This window comes from Heteronotia binoei, chromosome 8 (assembly GCF_032191835.1).
Source record: "Heteronotia binoei isolate CCM8104 ecotype False Entrance Well chromosome 8, APGP_CSIRO_Hbin_v1, whole genome shotgun sequence".
Taxonomy (NCBI): Eukaryota; Metazoa; Chordata; class Lepidosauria; order Squamata; family Gekkonidae; genus Heteronotia; species Heteronotia binoei.
In genome coordinates this window covers 45,626,024-45,641,527 of record NC_083230.1, presented here as the reverse complement: position 1 = coordinate 45,641,527, position 15,504 = coordinate 45,626,024, and the positions used below count along the sequence as shown (strand labels likewise).

At 42.4% G+C, this 15,504-nt stretch overlaps 1 protein-coding gene across 1 annotated transcript in view; it reads left to right on the top strand.

Annotated features, from left to right (window-relative positions):
• PPM1H (protein phosphatase, Mg2+/Mn2+ dependent 1H) overlaps nucleotides 1-15,504 on the top strand; it is a 172,783-nt gene that overhangs the window by 111,343 nt on the left and 45,936 nt on the right. Inside the window, exon 5 of the mRNA XM_060244983.1 lies at nucleotides 7,119-7,203. Within this exon, the coding sequence (XP_060100966.1) occupies nucleotides 7,119-7,203 (85 nt within the window). The remainder of the gene's footprint in view (nucleotides 1-7,118; nucleotides 7,204-15,504) is intronic.

The following is a 15,504-nucleotide window of genomic DNA, read 5'->3' as shown; positions in this document are numbered from 1 at the left end:
CTGGTTGATCATTCATTCAATGGCTGACCATGTGTTCACTGGATGACCCAAAGTGACATTTTTGGTGTCTTGCACTTTATTTTCAGTTTGTCTTTTGGCAGCAAAACCCACAAGGGCTTTGTTACTACTGCTTCTGGATCCCCCCCCCCCTCCTTTGATACAGCTGACCAACTATTTCTTCTTGATTGTCTTGGCTTCTTTGATATTTTTGTTCTGGTTTTAGCCATGTTTGTCTTGCCATTTAAAAAAAAATTAATCAAGTATTTGGTTTCTTTATCATTTGTCATTGTAGAGCAGGTTTTTCAAGGATCACTAACAGTTCTTAATCCTTAAATTTTCTTTATTTAGTTCTGTTTTAACTTGTTTGGACCCCATTTCTACCTTTAGGCTGTTGGTTAACAATGTGATCTTTCTTCTTTTGCTCCAGTCTGTTTCTGTTTCTCAGTAGATTAATACAAATCTTGTCAAACTGAACTCTGAGAACCTATATTGTAGCTGTTCACCCATGGGCTAATAGCAACTTGGGGGGCATTTCTACCAGGAAAATGGTACAGGAGGGAGAAGTTACCACCTCCAGCTTTCCACTGTGGTTCCAACCCAAGCCTCATCCCTACAGCTGCATTTCATTCTTTTGAAAATATGTCACGAAACCCAATCAAGGGATTTTCTGTGTAATTTTTTTTTCGCTGTCAAGTTGCAGCTGAATTGTGGCAATTCTGTAGGGCAGGAGTGGCAAACGGTAGCTCTCCAGATGTTTTTGCCTACAAGTCCCATCAGCCCCAGCCAGCATGGCCAATGGCTGGGGCTGATGGGAGTTGTAGGCAAAAAAACATCTGGAGAGCTACCATTGGCCACCCCTGCTGTAGGGTTTTCAAGGCAAGAGACATTCGGAGGTGGTTTGCCATTGCCTGCCTCTGCACAGTGATCCTGGTATTCTTCGGTGGTCTCTCATCCAAGTACTGTCCAAAGTCTAACCCTACTTAGCTTCCAAGATTTTACAAGATTGGACTAGACTGGGCTATCCGGGTCAGGGTGTCTAACACATACTCTAGGTTGGGGTGTTTTGAACTGATTGTCCTCTTTTTAGCACTGTTTTAAAAAGCCTTTTCTTATGTCTTTTATCAGCTTGTAAAGGTACCAAACAGAGCATGTTTGACTTTTAATTATGCACTGGTGGCTTTAGATGCCATAATAGTAGTAAAGAAGTAGGGAATATCCTTTTGTTTTATTGTCGATGAGAGCATTCAGAATTCTCTTTCAACAGTTTACACTTTTTTGTGGGATTGCAGTTTGCTTCAACAAGGATGTCCCTGGAGAGACTCTTGATGGATATTGCTATGTGTCTCATCAGTCAAAGTTATTCATGCTAGGCCATATTTTCTCGGGCATAATAAAGCTATTCTACCTTGTCTGTCTATACAAACTGACCTTTTGAAAAACTGTCCTTGGAATTGGTTTGTTCACGGGCAGTAATTGCATCCAAATAGATGGCAAAAGAGTCATGTATTTAATCATGAATTATGTCTGTGTTTTCCAGGGAAAGTTGATCTAGGCCTGTAGCTAAGATGTTATTCCAACAGAGCCAGAAGGGTGGATGAATAGAGAAGGGTGATGGGAATGTAGTAGAGTTGTTCATGTGTTTTGTTAAATAAACATTTAAGAACCACTTTTTGGTATTACTCAATATAAATTTATCAGATATAAAATTTAGACTGAGAAAGGAATCTTGAACATAAGTCTTTTGTCATGTAAACTGCATGGAGAGTATCTTCTCTGCCTCTACTTCTTCATAAGACTTTTGTCATGCTTGAAGTAGCCTTCTGAAGAGGGGAGGTATACTTAAGGTCAGGTTTGCATTATATTAAATGATGCCCTTGGCAAGGGCCATCTTAGCACTCTCCATGTGTTGATGCTTGATTTACACGTGTGCAGGGCCGGCTCTGCTCCTAGGCAATTTAGGCAATTGCCTAGGGCGCTGACCTCCCAAGGGCACTGAATTGGTGACCACCCACGTGGCTATGAACGCAGTCTCATGGGCGGCGGTGCTGCGGCAGATCCCTGAGACTCTGAGGCTGGATCTGGCTGCTTCCCCTCTGCTGCCAGAGAAGGCACCAGCAAGGGGCTGACACATGCTGCAGGCCAACACCACCCTCACTCAGCTGGCATGCACGCTTGCCCAAGTCTAAATCTGGGCAGGCACAGCAGGAACCTCCTGGCTGTGCAGCTGCTGCTACCATTGCCTCTTGCTGCTCTCTCTTCCTCATCTTGCACTGGGGGGAGGAAGGTATCATCATGCCAACAAAAACAGCTCTTCAAAGCAGGAGCTCCAAGCCCCGGCACCCTGTCCCTCACCTCCTTCTTCTGGGTTGGGACAGGAAGGATCTGTTGGGGCTCCCTTCCCCCTGCTAGAAGTTGCAGAGCACTCCTTTTTGTGAGAATTGGAAGGGAAGCAAATTCCCAGATTGCCTGGGATTGGGGTGGTGCTTAGTCCCTCATTGTGCTCCCTCTCCCTCCCTTTTCATCCTTCCCTGTTTTGCTTCCTTGCAATTGCAAAGCCAAAACTATGAAAGAGAAAGAAGGCGACTGCAGATTTATATCCCGTCCTTATCTCTGAATCAGAGTCTCAGAGCAGCTTACAATCTCCTTTATCTTATTCCCCACAACAGACACCCTGTGAGGTGGGTGGGTCTGAGAGAGCTCTCACAGAAGCTGCCCTTTGAAGGACAACTCCTGTGATAGCTGTGGCCGACACAAAGCCATTCCAGCAGCTGCAAGAGGAGGAATGGAGAATCAAACCTGGTTCTCTCAGATAAGAGTCCACACACTTAACCACTACACCAAACTGGTTAGTGGTGGTGGTTAGAGGCAAAAGGTGAACGGACTTTTGGGGGGGAGGCCTCTCTCTTCCCAGCAGCCAAGGCAAGCTCCAGGGGGATAGTCGCATGGGTGCTTCAGCCTCCAACGATGTTTCCCAGTGCCCTGTGCAGTTGTGCCCACTGATTGCCTGCTTGCGCTGCTAGGTGCAGAGTGGGGCCAGCAGGACATTGACTTGTGGGGCTGAGAGCTGCAATGGTGCCCAAGAACACCATGAGGTAAGACTTCCTCTGCCACTGCCAGATTCATCAACCTGGTTTAAATTACCCCATGGTCAGGGGTGGCCAACGGTAGCTCTCCAGATGGTTTTTTTGCCTACAACTCCCATCAGCCCCAGCCAGCATGGCCAATGGCTGGGGCTGATGGGAGTTGTAGGCAAAAAAAAAACATCTGGAGAGCTACCGTTGGCCACCCCTGGCTTATGTGCTTTTTAAATTTTTTTGTTTTTAAGCTTATGTTGTAAGAGAGGGAACAGGGACTGGTGAACAGAGGGATCTGTGCACAAAAATCAGATTCTTTTTTTAAAGGCAAAACTTTGGATAGGAAGAACATGGTTTGGACTAAAAGTAACTTGAATTGGGTATTTCACTTAAAGTAATATGACTGGATACTAGGATTGTGCAAAGTGAATGGTTTTAATTGGACTGACGTGTATATTTCTGCAGTTGTTGCTTTTGCTCACAGTCTTGTGCTTGGTCCACTCAATTCTCCTCTTTATCTGTACTTACATAGGAGAATTTGTGTGTTTGCACACAACAGCTTACACCTTTAATAAAACTTCGTTGGTCTTAAAGGTGCCACTGGACACAGTTTGGATAGCTTAGGGATCCATTTCCTGGATTTTTCTAAGGCACAGAAGCCTTAGAAGATCCTGCAAATTAAAACTCCCAAGCCAGGTTGTGGAGGGGGGGGGGCGCAGAAGTTAGTCTTGCCCAGGGCACCAGATAGTCTAGGGCCAGCCCTGCATATGTGATTTCTCCCTGCCATATGACAATAAATTTGCATATTTGTTTCTTTAAGTCAGTATTTATTTGTCGTATATATGAACAGATAAAAAAACCCTGTTTGTTTCTTTTAAGAATAACTGAAACGTACTAAAATCAAGAAACTGGACTATGCACTTGCGGTGGCTGGACCAAGATTAAATGGCATTGTAGTAGGTATTGCTAGCCTTTCTAAAGAAGGTGAACTGTTTTGTTGTTGTCTTTTAAAGCTGCAGAGCAGGATGCATTAGGGGAAGAAGTGGGAGCTTGTGATTGCCCAGTAACTCATGAAGATGTAATATGTTTAGCATGAACCATACAGTACTCTGTCAGTGTACTTAGACATATCCACCATTTTGGTTACTCTGTAGAGGCAATAGGATAGCTGATAGCAGCTATCCAGTATCAAAAGAAGTGTATATTATCAAGCAAAAAGTTGTCATAGATCTTCTGTTGATGTTTACTATATGAATGCCTGTGTCCCGCAGTACAGTGATGTACTTTGTATATATGAGGTATTAATTGGGAAATCCGTACAGTGCATTTCTGATCCTTATTTGTTCCACTAATCTTGATGAGCAGATATGAAATGGATATGTCTTTTAGATTGTGGTAATTTCCTCTAACTACAACTGCACGGCTAATGAAAAGGTATTAGAATACAGACCTGTTATTAAAATGGGTATGTGAATGTTGAAGTACAATAAGAACATTGTGCATCAATTTCTGTCTTTGAGTATCTTAATTAAAGTCAGTTACCCTAGAAAAGAACGGATAAGCCTGCATGTCTTGCAAAATTGTGGATGAGAGGATTCAGGAGGTACATAAACTGCCATATCAGGATAGTTCAAATGGATGAAAGACCTTGTCTAGTGTATATATTCTACTTCTTTTGGAGAGTATATTTGAAAGGTCACAGTTGGATGGTGTTAAGTTTCTTAATAACAGTTGTTAATGTAGCAGTTTACCTATGTTAGTGTAAGTGAAACTGGATTTCTTTGATTATATCTAAATTGAGCTTCCTTTTTTTCTGTTTATGGACAGATATTTGAGAAATGTTCTCTGGTTTATGAAGGAATTCATTATTGTTAAGTACTTAGTAATGGGCTGGATTTTCTTCTGTTGAATATTATGTGAAGTTTTAGTATGTTTGTATGGCTACATTACTTAGATCAGGGGTCCTCAAACTACGGCCCGCGGGCCAGATGCGGCCCGCTGAGGACGTTTATGCGGCCCGCCGGGTTATGGCAAAATCAGACCGGAAGTGACGTTTGACGTAAACTCGCGTTAGCAACGCACACTTCCGGCACTGGGCTGAGGTGGCGGAGACAGAGTGTGAGGTGATACCGAGGTGAGGTGAGTTCCCAGGCCGGGGTGTGTGGTGTGGGGAAGGGAGAGAGATGCAGAAGACGGAGAACTGACGGCCCGCGGCCTTGTACAGTAATGGCAGTCCGGCCCTCCAACAGTCTGAGGGACAGTGAACTGGCCCCCTATTTAAAAAGTTTGAGGACCCCTGACTTAGATGGTTCCTTAAAGGGAACATTTGTTAAGTTGCATTTGAACAGAAAAATGGCATATTTTCTCCTTTTATAAGACCCACTGGTCTACTTTGTATATTTTTTTCATTTTCTCTTTGTCTTTCTCCCTGAGCTACATGGGGAGTGTAGCCATCATGTCTGACCTTTTGCAGGGGTAGGATTTGTTTGGTTGGTCCACTCTTGTTGTCTCTAGATTTTTGTGGATCCCCTGGTTTCTCACTGGTGTCTGCTATGTGTTAGACAGTCCCTTTTTAATGGGTGTATGGTGCAAGCCATGCATATACCATGGAGGCCTCTGTCCTGTGACATCAGAACAATCTAGTGACAGCCATATCACTACACTTAAAAAGAAAACAAACCTAAGGAAGATTTTTGTATTGTCTGTGCGCAGATTCAAGGTGGGGTTTCAAAGCATACCAGATTCTGTAGGACCCAACCTAGATTCTAATTTTGGTGTCAGACAACTGTTAAAAGGCAGGTCCAGTAAAATGGTGTCAAGTTCATAGTACCATCTCTTCCAGTGCTGTTGAGATATACCGCAGTAATCTCCAATAATCTCTTTCTGCTCCACACCTCTTACTCTTACTAAAAATAACCAGGCCACTGGAAAGAAAAGTTTGGGAAACCCTGTTCTAGGGCTCCCAAAAGTCCACCCCCAGCGTTGCTTGGAATTGATTGAATCAGTGCGAGGCTTTCTGGGAAAACAAACAGCAAAAATAAACCAAACAAAACACCAAGGTCTGGACCAGTTCAGAATGAACCACGAATTGGCTTGATGCATGCATGAATCATGATTTGTGGTTCAGTTCATGCCCATGTCTAATCTCAATTCTTAATTGGAAGGGACTTCCTGCCAGGGAAAGCAAGACATTTCCATGTTTGTTAGTAGCTTCTAGATACAGGCCAATTGAACTGTGATGGGATGGAGTCTGGAAATTTTTTCTGTGCTTATAGACTGAAAAAGATCAGCATCACACGTAGCCCAAACTTCTAGAATTTGATTGAAAATCATTGGCTATTGTCACTGCAGTAATCGATAATATCTTTCTGCTGAAACCTTTTGCATTGGAAAATAATGTGAAAATCAGTTCAGTTTTATACTGAGTTTAATTATATTAGCATTAGGACTGAAGCTCCTTGATGCTACTTATCTAGAAAAGAGCAAGAGTCTAGTAGAACCTTGAAGATTAACAACATTTGTGGCAAGGTATGGGCTTTTGGAGTTCACTGATTACTCTTTGAAGAAGAGAGCCTGCCGCAAGTGTGTCTTTAAGGTGCTACTGTGTCTTTAAGGTGCTACTGGATTCTTGATCTTGCCTACTGCTAGACAGACAGACTAATAAGGTTACTCAACTAGTTAGAGTTTCTAGGATTGAACTATTGATTCCAGTCAACCAATTAGCTTGTTTCCTGCTACTGTCCTTACAAAGAACTCATGACCCCTTCCCTTTATCATGACGCCTAGATCCCAGGTGAGAAATGCTGATCTTAGAGGTCTCTGCTGCCTGTCCTGAATAATCAGTCCAACCATCTTTGTTAGAGTTTGTTTGTTTGTTTTGTACAGGCAAATGGATGTTTTGCAGTCAGGCTTAAACAGAATGGAACAATGCATAGAGATGTGATGGGCACACTATCTTTGATTTACCAGAAATCAGTGTTGTTTAAACAGGTATGTTTACTTGCAGAATCTGAATTTTCTCACTATGTATTCTGGATATTACAGGGCCATAATAATCCGAAATGGAGAAATTATTCCGATGTCTTCAGAATTCACTCCAGAAACAGAGCGTCAGCGTCTTCAATATCTGGTAAGAGACATGGCTTAGATATCTGTTTATACCAAAATAATAGGTGAAGAAGGTACTGTAGATGCTAATCTTAAAAGAGTTCAGTTTTTCATTGACTTCACCTTCCAACTAATTTAATATAGATATTTTCATAAGAACCATTTTACAAAAATGTTACTGATTGATGCTTGCTTGAAAAAACTGTCCTGAAAAAAAGTTCTTGTTCTACCATAACCATGGACTCATGTACTGAGGAGGAGTTTGGTTAGGTATGTGAAACTTTTCAGAAGCCGTGTAACCCTTCTGGAGTTCATTCCTATTTTGAAATCCATGTTAGAAAAATGGAACAGTTGACTTTGAAGAGGCACAATATTTGCATTTCTCTTATCAATTTATTTGTAAATATTTTCAGGGGGAGTAGATACTTTCTATATATTGGACATTGTGATATTACATTTTGTTTAAAGTAATTTTGGCAATTTGGGTTATCTAAACAATTGGTGAGGTATCTAAATGCTGTTATGCATCCCTGACCATGAGGTATCACTGCTGTATTTGTGGATATTAGACAGGTTGCTGGTGAATAATGTTGGAGTTACCATGGACTACATGCTGTTTCATCAGTGCCCCTAGAACTATTTCTCATCAAGCAACCAGTTGGATTGTTTAAGTGTTCTGATTGTTCTGGGTAAATCCAGAATGTTGATTGAAGGGTAAATTAGAGCAAGGGTAAATTAGGGTAATTTACCCTGTTGATTGAAGGGTAAATTAGAGCTGTCAAGGAACACTTGGTCTTGAGCTGTTACCTATGTTGCTCCAATGCTAGGACTGTCGTTGTTGTTCAGTCGCACAGTCGACTCTTTGCAGCCCTATGCTAGGACTACCTACTCATATATAAAATATTAGGTATATTGCAGACTACTCTAAAATGTAATATTTGAATCATTCTGAAGCGAAAACCTTGTTTTCTGTGCTGGAAGGTACACATATTGATGGTAACCTCTGTGTCTTCAACTTTTATCATGGGATTAAACTGTTGAAAAACCCCCAGAGTGAAATCTCTTTGTTCAGCCATGGCATCTGGCCTGTATTTTAAATTCCAACAAAGCAACTGACACCTTAGGCATATGCTGCAAACCAAGCTGTTGCTCTCTGTCTCTAAAATCCAAGTTTAAAAGTAGCATGTCATCATTACTACCCTACCCCACTGTGTGTAGAGGCTGACTGGGGCAAGTTTGTGAAGACCAGGTGGCCTTTCCTTCTCTGAAATGCCTGGTCCAACTGTAACACTGCTTGACTGGTTATAAATGTCAAAAACAGCATGTGGAGGGAGGGGGAGTATGTACTATTCTGTATGCAGACTTTATTGCTACTCAGCGACATTCCCCAACTCTGAAATGTTTCAGAGAGAAGAACTACTTTAGGGGGTATTCATATTCACACAGATGAATACAAAGCAACTGTAATAAATATTTATACTTGCCTACATTTAAAATAATTTGTTTGTCTTTTAAATTAAAAGTGGAAGTGGGGCAGTGCTCTAAGACAGCAAAGATAAAACATTGCCTGTGAGGATCTGTTTTTTGCTTTCCTCTTTTGATGTCCTTTTTGGTTAGATCTGAAAACATCAGCTGATTTTAAAAACGGTTTTGCCATTTTCCCTTACCTTTATTTGTTTGTTTCATCTTGATATGTACCAAATGTGCTTGGGCTATGGAGATCATGTTCAAAGAAAATACATGGGAAGTACTGGAAGTGTGAAATCACATTAGAGAGACTGTTTTCAGATGCAAAGCGCTGCGTTTGCAGAGGGGGCGGGTGCTTCCTCCTTGCCTGTGTGCCTGGCTTCAGCTGTGATGTTTAAAGCAAGCGCTGGGATCGGAGGGCGGAGGGAGCGATCCCAGCGCTTGCTTTAAACATCACAGCTGAAACTAGGCACACAGGCAAGGAGGAAGCACGCTGCCCCCTCCGCAGCCGGCGCTTGCGAAGCGCTGGGTTTGCGGTGGGGCCACATGGAGCGATCCCAGCGCTTGCCTGAAGAAGATGGAGCCAGGCAGGCAGGCGCGGGGGAAGCGCCGGATCAGAGGAAGAGGCAGCGGATCGCTCCCCCCCCAGAAGGTACGTACCTTCGGACCATAAGACGCACACACTTTTCCCCCCACTTTTTTTTGGGGGGGGGGGGAAGTGCATCTTATGGTCCGAAAAATACGGTAGCTGCTTCAGGAGGTAGAGCCAGACACAAAATGGCTGTCCCAGTTTATTTCAGTCACACAGTGAAGATTATTGTGTTGCAGTGGCAGCTGCTACCAAAGCAATGTCGTTAAAACTCTGCACAGCCAGTCAGAAGTCTTGCTGGGCAAAAGCCCCACTTGGTCTTGCCCACTTTTCTTTTATTTCAAGCTTTGGACCCTCTCTGGTGTCCTGCAGTCTTATTTTTATATCAAACATGCTAACTTTATACTAAGAAATAAAAACATGTACAATGGACGATTGGGGGGGGGGGGGGAAATGATGTGAAAAAACTTTTGAGAAGTGGCATGAGCAGGGGAGAGCTGTCCACAGGGGATTGGAACAAGTTCACAGAACTCTTATTTCTTTCTTCCTATCCCCTGCAGCTGTCTGCGCTGTGCCCTCCCCAGCTTCTCCTGGAGGTCAGGAGACCCTCAGGGACAGTGTGAGCTGCAGCACTGGATGAACTTGAGAGGAAATCAGCAGAAATTATCCTCTTCCTCTCTTTCAGGTGCAAAGAGCTGCAAAGGGAAGGAGGAGTGAGCACATTTAATAAGCCTCAATCCATTGTACATTTGTTTGTGTGTCTTTTTTAAATTTTCCAAAGCAAATGGCAAAACATAGCAATAAAAAAGTGGCTCGTGCTGTTGTATTTATTATTACCTAAGACAGTGATCTTTTAGATCTCTGATATGCTCAATGAATATCATATTTCCAAATGCCCATAATGCCACCAATTCCATAGAGTATGTGAGCCAAAATTTCAGATTAGTTTAATTTCAGTGTGACTTTATTTTTCCTCATAAGTAGCATAATTTATGCCTCCTTAACATGTGGCACTTTCACACATGATACATTCTCAGTGCTAATGTGATACTTGATACAGTTGATGAATACAGAGCTTGATTAAGTACCATTCTGTTCCTTTGTCTGTTTATTTTTCTTTAAAGAACAGTTAATAGGTGTCTTCCAGTAGGCTTGTGACAGGGTGGTTTAGTGGTCAAGAGCACCAGAATCTAATCTCAAGAACCAGGTTTGATTCTGCACTCCTCCCCCTGAAACCTACTGGGTGATCTTGGGTCAGTCACAGTTCTCACAGAACTCTGTCAGCTCCACCTACCTCACAAGTTGGCTGTTGTGGGGAGAGGAAGGAAAGGTGATTGTAAGCTGCTTTGAGGCTCCTTGGGGTGGAAAAAAGCAGGGTATAAAAACCAACTCTTCGTCATCATGTCTTCTGTGCAGGCACACATGGGTGGTTGGGATTTGTAACCCCTCCCCCAAGATGTCTGCTGAGAGCAATGAGGGAAGTACCCCTATTTGAAAATAGATTGCTGTTGATGATGCAGTTGGAGATCCAACACTCATATCCTCTACAGAAGACTTCAAACTCTATTTGGAGTAACTTGTAAGAATGGTAAAGCCCTGAGGATTTCCTGCGTGCCTCCAGAGCAAAAAGAAGATCCAGTCATGGACATTCTCTATTTCTCTGATCCTGGACCCATTTCTATGTTAAATGGGATATGAGACATTATACTAAATTCATGGGCTAAACCATCCTCAGTGCAAACTTTCACTAAAATAGTGGAGAACACACAAATTTGGCTGTCGATATTTGTACCACCTTCCTGCAGCCAATTAATTAGTAGCTGAATTTTTACCCGCCAGACATCAGGGAGCATCAGGTCATCTCCTATGGACAAAAAGGGTTGCTGGGCAGGAAGTTATATACTTCAGCTGCACCAGGGCTACAGGTAGCCAATTTCAAGGCTATAATGGCATGCTATCACATCCATATTGGCAAGAAATGACCCAATGCATGGATGCTATGCCTGATGATAAAACTCAGGCACTTCCCTTGCAGTCTAAAGAAATCAAACTTGCTTAGCAAGAGTTGAATGCCTCAAGGCATGCTGTAGATGCTAGTGCACATTCAATGGCCTTGGCAGTAACCCTCCAGCACCGTGTGTGGTTGAGGGTTTCAGCTCTGTCCTTAGAAACTACAGCTTAAGTAGATGACCTTCCCTTTGAGGGGAAGAGTCTTTTTTTTTTGTAAGCAAATAGGTGAAACCTTTGAAAAAGTTAGAAAACAGAAGCTCACAGCAAAATCTTTCAGAGTCACCTCTCAACAGCTTTCTGCCTTTAAACTGAGGTACTTCTTTCATCACTCTCAGCAGGCTTCCCGGGGAAGGGGTTACAAATCCCAACCACCCAGGTGTGCCTGCACAAAAGACACTCGATGAACATCAGTTACAGGCAAGTGCAACCATTTTTTCTTCTTATTCATGACTTCTGGTGCTTGTAAATGTTCACTCTTTGCAAACATTGTTCACGATTAAGAATAAAGATACAGGGTATAACCTCCCATGTAGTTTTGACTTGGTTTTGACCACCTATAGAAATTGAGCACAGAATTATATGGAGTTAGATTCTGTGATTCTCTTCTGCTGTGACTTCCTCCAGCAGAAAGATGCTTGGCACAATAGAGTCATGGGATCTAGCTCCTTTTCTAGATTATCTGTAATAACCACTGTAATTACAATTACCGTTGTGGAGCAGCTGGAAATATTTAGCAAAAATCTTGGGAGTCTGTACATAATGCGATTTTCCATGCTATGTTCCTTGTCTGACTATGAGGGTAAGTTTGCATAGAGAACAGTTGATTCCATGGATTCAACAGCAGATTCTCACCAATGTTTTCACAATTCTGACATCATATTTTTCAGCTGCTGCAACCTATGGAATCACTCTGCAGCTGTGTCTGTGAACATTCTATACCAGGGGTGGCCAATGGTAGCTCTCCAGGTGTTTTTTGCCTACAACTCTTATCAGCCCCAGCTAGCATGGCCAATGGCTGGGGCTCATGGGAGTTGTAGGTAAACAAATCTGGAGAGCTACTGTTGGCCACCCCTGTTCTATACCATGCGTTATGGTGCTTAATGGCCGAATATCCCTGGAGGCTGTAGAGATGCATTTCTTGGAGAGTTATTTAAACGCCTGAACTGGCCCATAGGGAGCAAGAAATAGGCCTCCAATATTGAGCATAGGAATAATCTATGGTTGCCTTATGGTATTTAAATACGTATTTGATTCTTTATAGTATTATCAGAGTGCTATCAAGAACTGGTAAAAAGCTAGTTTCCTCCCATTCAGATGAAAATCGTCTCTAAAACTTGAAGCATCAACATCAGGAATAATGTCCCTAGGTTGCCGATCAACTGTAAGATTGGTATTAGTTTTTTTGAAATGTTGACAGTCTACTGATGGTGTTGCTAGGTTTCTGAATATTATTTCTTTTCAATTATGGAATTAATCAGAATAGGCATTTGTATGTGGCTATGTTCCCTTTAAGGTACCATTTAAAGCAGCCCTATGGTGCAGAGTGGTAAAGCTGCAGTACTGTAGTCCTAAGCTTTGCTCACGACCTGAGTTTGATCCTGGCGGAAGCTGGGTTCAAGTAGCCGGCTCAAGGTTGACTCATCCTTCCATCCTTCCGAGGTCGGTAAAATGAGTACCTAGCTTGTTGGGGTGGAAGTATAGATGACTGGGGAAGGCAATGGCAAACCACCGCATTAAAAAGGTCTGCTGTGAAAACGTCATGATGCGATGTCACTCCAGAGTCAGAAATGACTGGTGTTTGCTCAGGGGACTACCTATACCTTTATGTTCCCTTTCCAAATGCTGGAAAACAAGCTTTCTGTGTTGATTAGTTTCTTATAGATAGACGCTTTATGGTATTCTGGGAAAGAACAATAAATAGATGGTAGAGTACATACTTCGCACATAGTGCAGAAGATCCATAGCGTCTCCAGCCAAAAAAAAAAAACAGTCTTGGGAACAGGCTAGGTCAAGGGGTCAGATCAAATGTGTCAAACGTGTGGCCCAGGGGTCAGATCAGGCCCCCAAAGGGCTCCTATCAGGCCTGCGAGCAACTTACTGTCATCTGCTTTCTTTTCTCTCTCTTGTTTCCTTTTGTGTCACAGCTTGCTTTGCCAGGCTGGCAAGAGCTTCAGAGCAAAGCCTCTGTTTTCTCCATTGGCTGACCAGAACATGAAGCAATTTAAGTACAAAAGCTTGCAATGCCCAGCCATTTCATGTTTTCCGCTGGGTCTTAGGCTCAAAGCATTGACCATGAGGTTTCTGTAATGAATGTCAAAAAAATCAAAAGTAGCCTTGCAACTTGGACTCCAGTGTCTCTACACTAATGCACAGAGTATGGGAAACAAACAGGAGGAACTGGAAGTCCTAATACGAGAAGGAGACTATGACATAATAGGCCTTATTGAAACTTGGTGGGATGACACTCACAACTGGAATATTAGGATTCAGGGGTACAACTTATTTAAAAAGGACAGACTAATGAGAAAGTGAAGAAGGAAATGAGGGGATCTGCTATCTTGGATTTGATTCTCACCAACAAGGAAGACTTGATTGAAGTAGAAACTGTGAGCACCCTGGCCAGTAGTGACCATATGATTTTGGAATTTACAGTTTCAGTGAAGGGAAAAGCTATATGCAGTCAGACTTATAGGCTGGACTTCAGAAAGGCAAACTTTGACAAACTTAGAACTATGCTGGGTAAAATCCCATGGTGAGAAATACTTAGGAAGAAGGGGGTTCAAGAGGGGTGGGAGTTTCTTAAAAGCAAAATACTGAAAGCACAATCACAGACGATTCCTATGAGAAGAAAAAATGGAAGAAGCCTAAAGAAGCCGAGTTGACTCCATAAACAGCTCTCTAAAAAGTTGAGAAATAAAAAGGACTCCTTTAGGAATTGGAAGGAGGGCCTTATAACCAAGGATGAATATAAACAAATCACCAGTGCTTGTAGAGAAAAAGTTAGGAAAGCTAAAGCTCAGTATGAGCTTAGGCTGGCCAAAGATGCTAAAAACAACAAAAAAAGGTTCTTTTCTTATATTCAGAGTAAGAAAAAGAGCAAGGACATGGTAGGCCCATTGCGAGGGCAGGAAAGTGAAATTGTAACAGGTAATGAAGAGAGGGCGGAACTGCTCAATTCCTACTTTTCCTCAGTTTTCTCTTCTGAGGAAAACGGTGCTCAACATGGCAAAAACAGAACATATAAAGAGGGTATGAAGTTCCAACCTAGGATCAGTGTAGGGGTAGTACATAAACACCTAGTTTCTTTAAATGAAACTAAGTCCTCAGGGTCAGAACCCTTGAACTGCATCCAAGGGTTCTAAAAGAGCTTGCGGATGTAATTTCTGACTATTATTTTTGAGAATTCTTGGAGAACAGGAGAGGTGCCGGAAGATTGGAGGGGGAAAAGGAGGATCCGGGTAACTACTAACCTGTCAGCTTGATGTCTATACCTGGAAAAGTTTTAGAACAAATCATCCAACAGTTGGTCCTGGAACATTTAGAAAGAATGGATGTGATTACCAAGAGCCAGCATGGGTTTCTCAAGAACAAGTCATGTCAGACTAACCTGATCTCTTTTTTTGAATAAGTGACTACCTTGCTGGATCAGGGGAATGCTGTAGACATTGTTTATCTTGATTTCAGTAAGGCTTTTGATAAGGTTCCACATACTATCCTTGTTGACAAAGTTGGTAAAATGTGGTTTGGATCCTGTTACCATTAGGTGGAACTGTAACTCGTTGACAGATCACACCCAAAGAGTGCTTGTGAATGGTTCCTCATCCTCTTGGAGAGGAGTGACAAGTGGAGTCCCTCAAGGATCTGTCCTGGGCCCTGTTTTGTTCAACATCTTTATAAATGAATTGGATGAAGGAATAGAGGGAATACTTATTAAGTTTGCAGTTGATACTAAATTGGGAAGGGTTACAAATACAGTAGAAGACAGAAACAGGATACAGAATGACCTTGACAGACTGGAAAACTGGGCTAAAGCCAATAAAATGAATTTTAACAGGGATAAATGTAAAGTTCTGCATTTAGGTAGGAAAAATCCAATGCGTAGTTATCTGATGGGGGAGACTTGTCTTAGCAGTAGTATGTGCGAAAAGGACCTAAGGGTCTTAGTGGACCATACGCTGAACATGAGTCAACAGTGTGATGTGGTGGCTAAAAAGGCAAATGCAATTTTGGACTGCATCAACAGTAGTGTCCAGATCA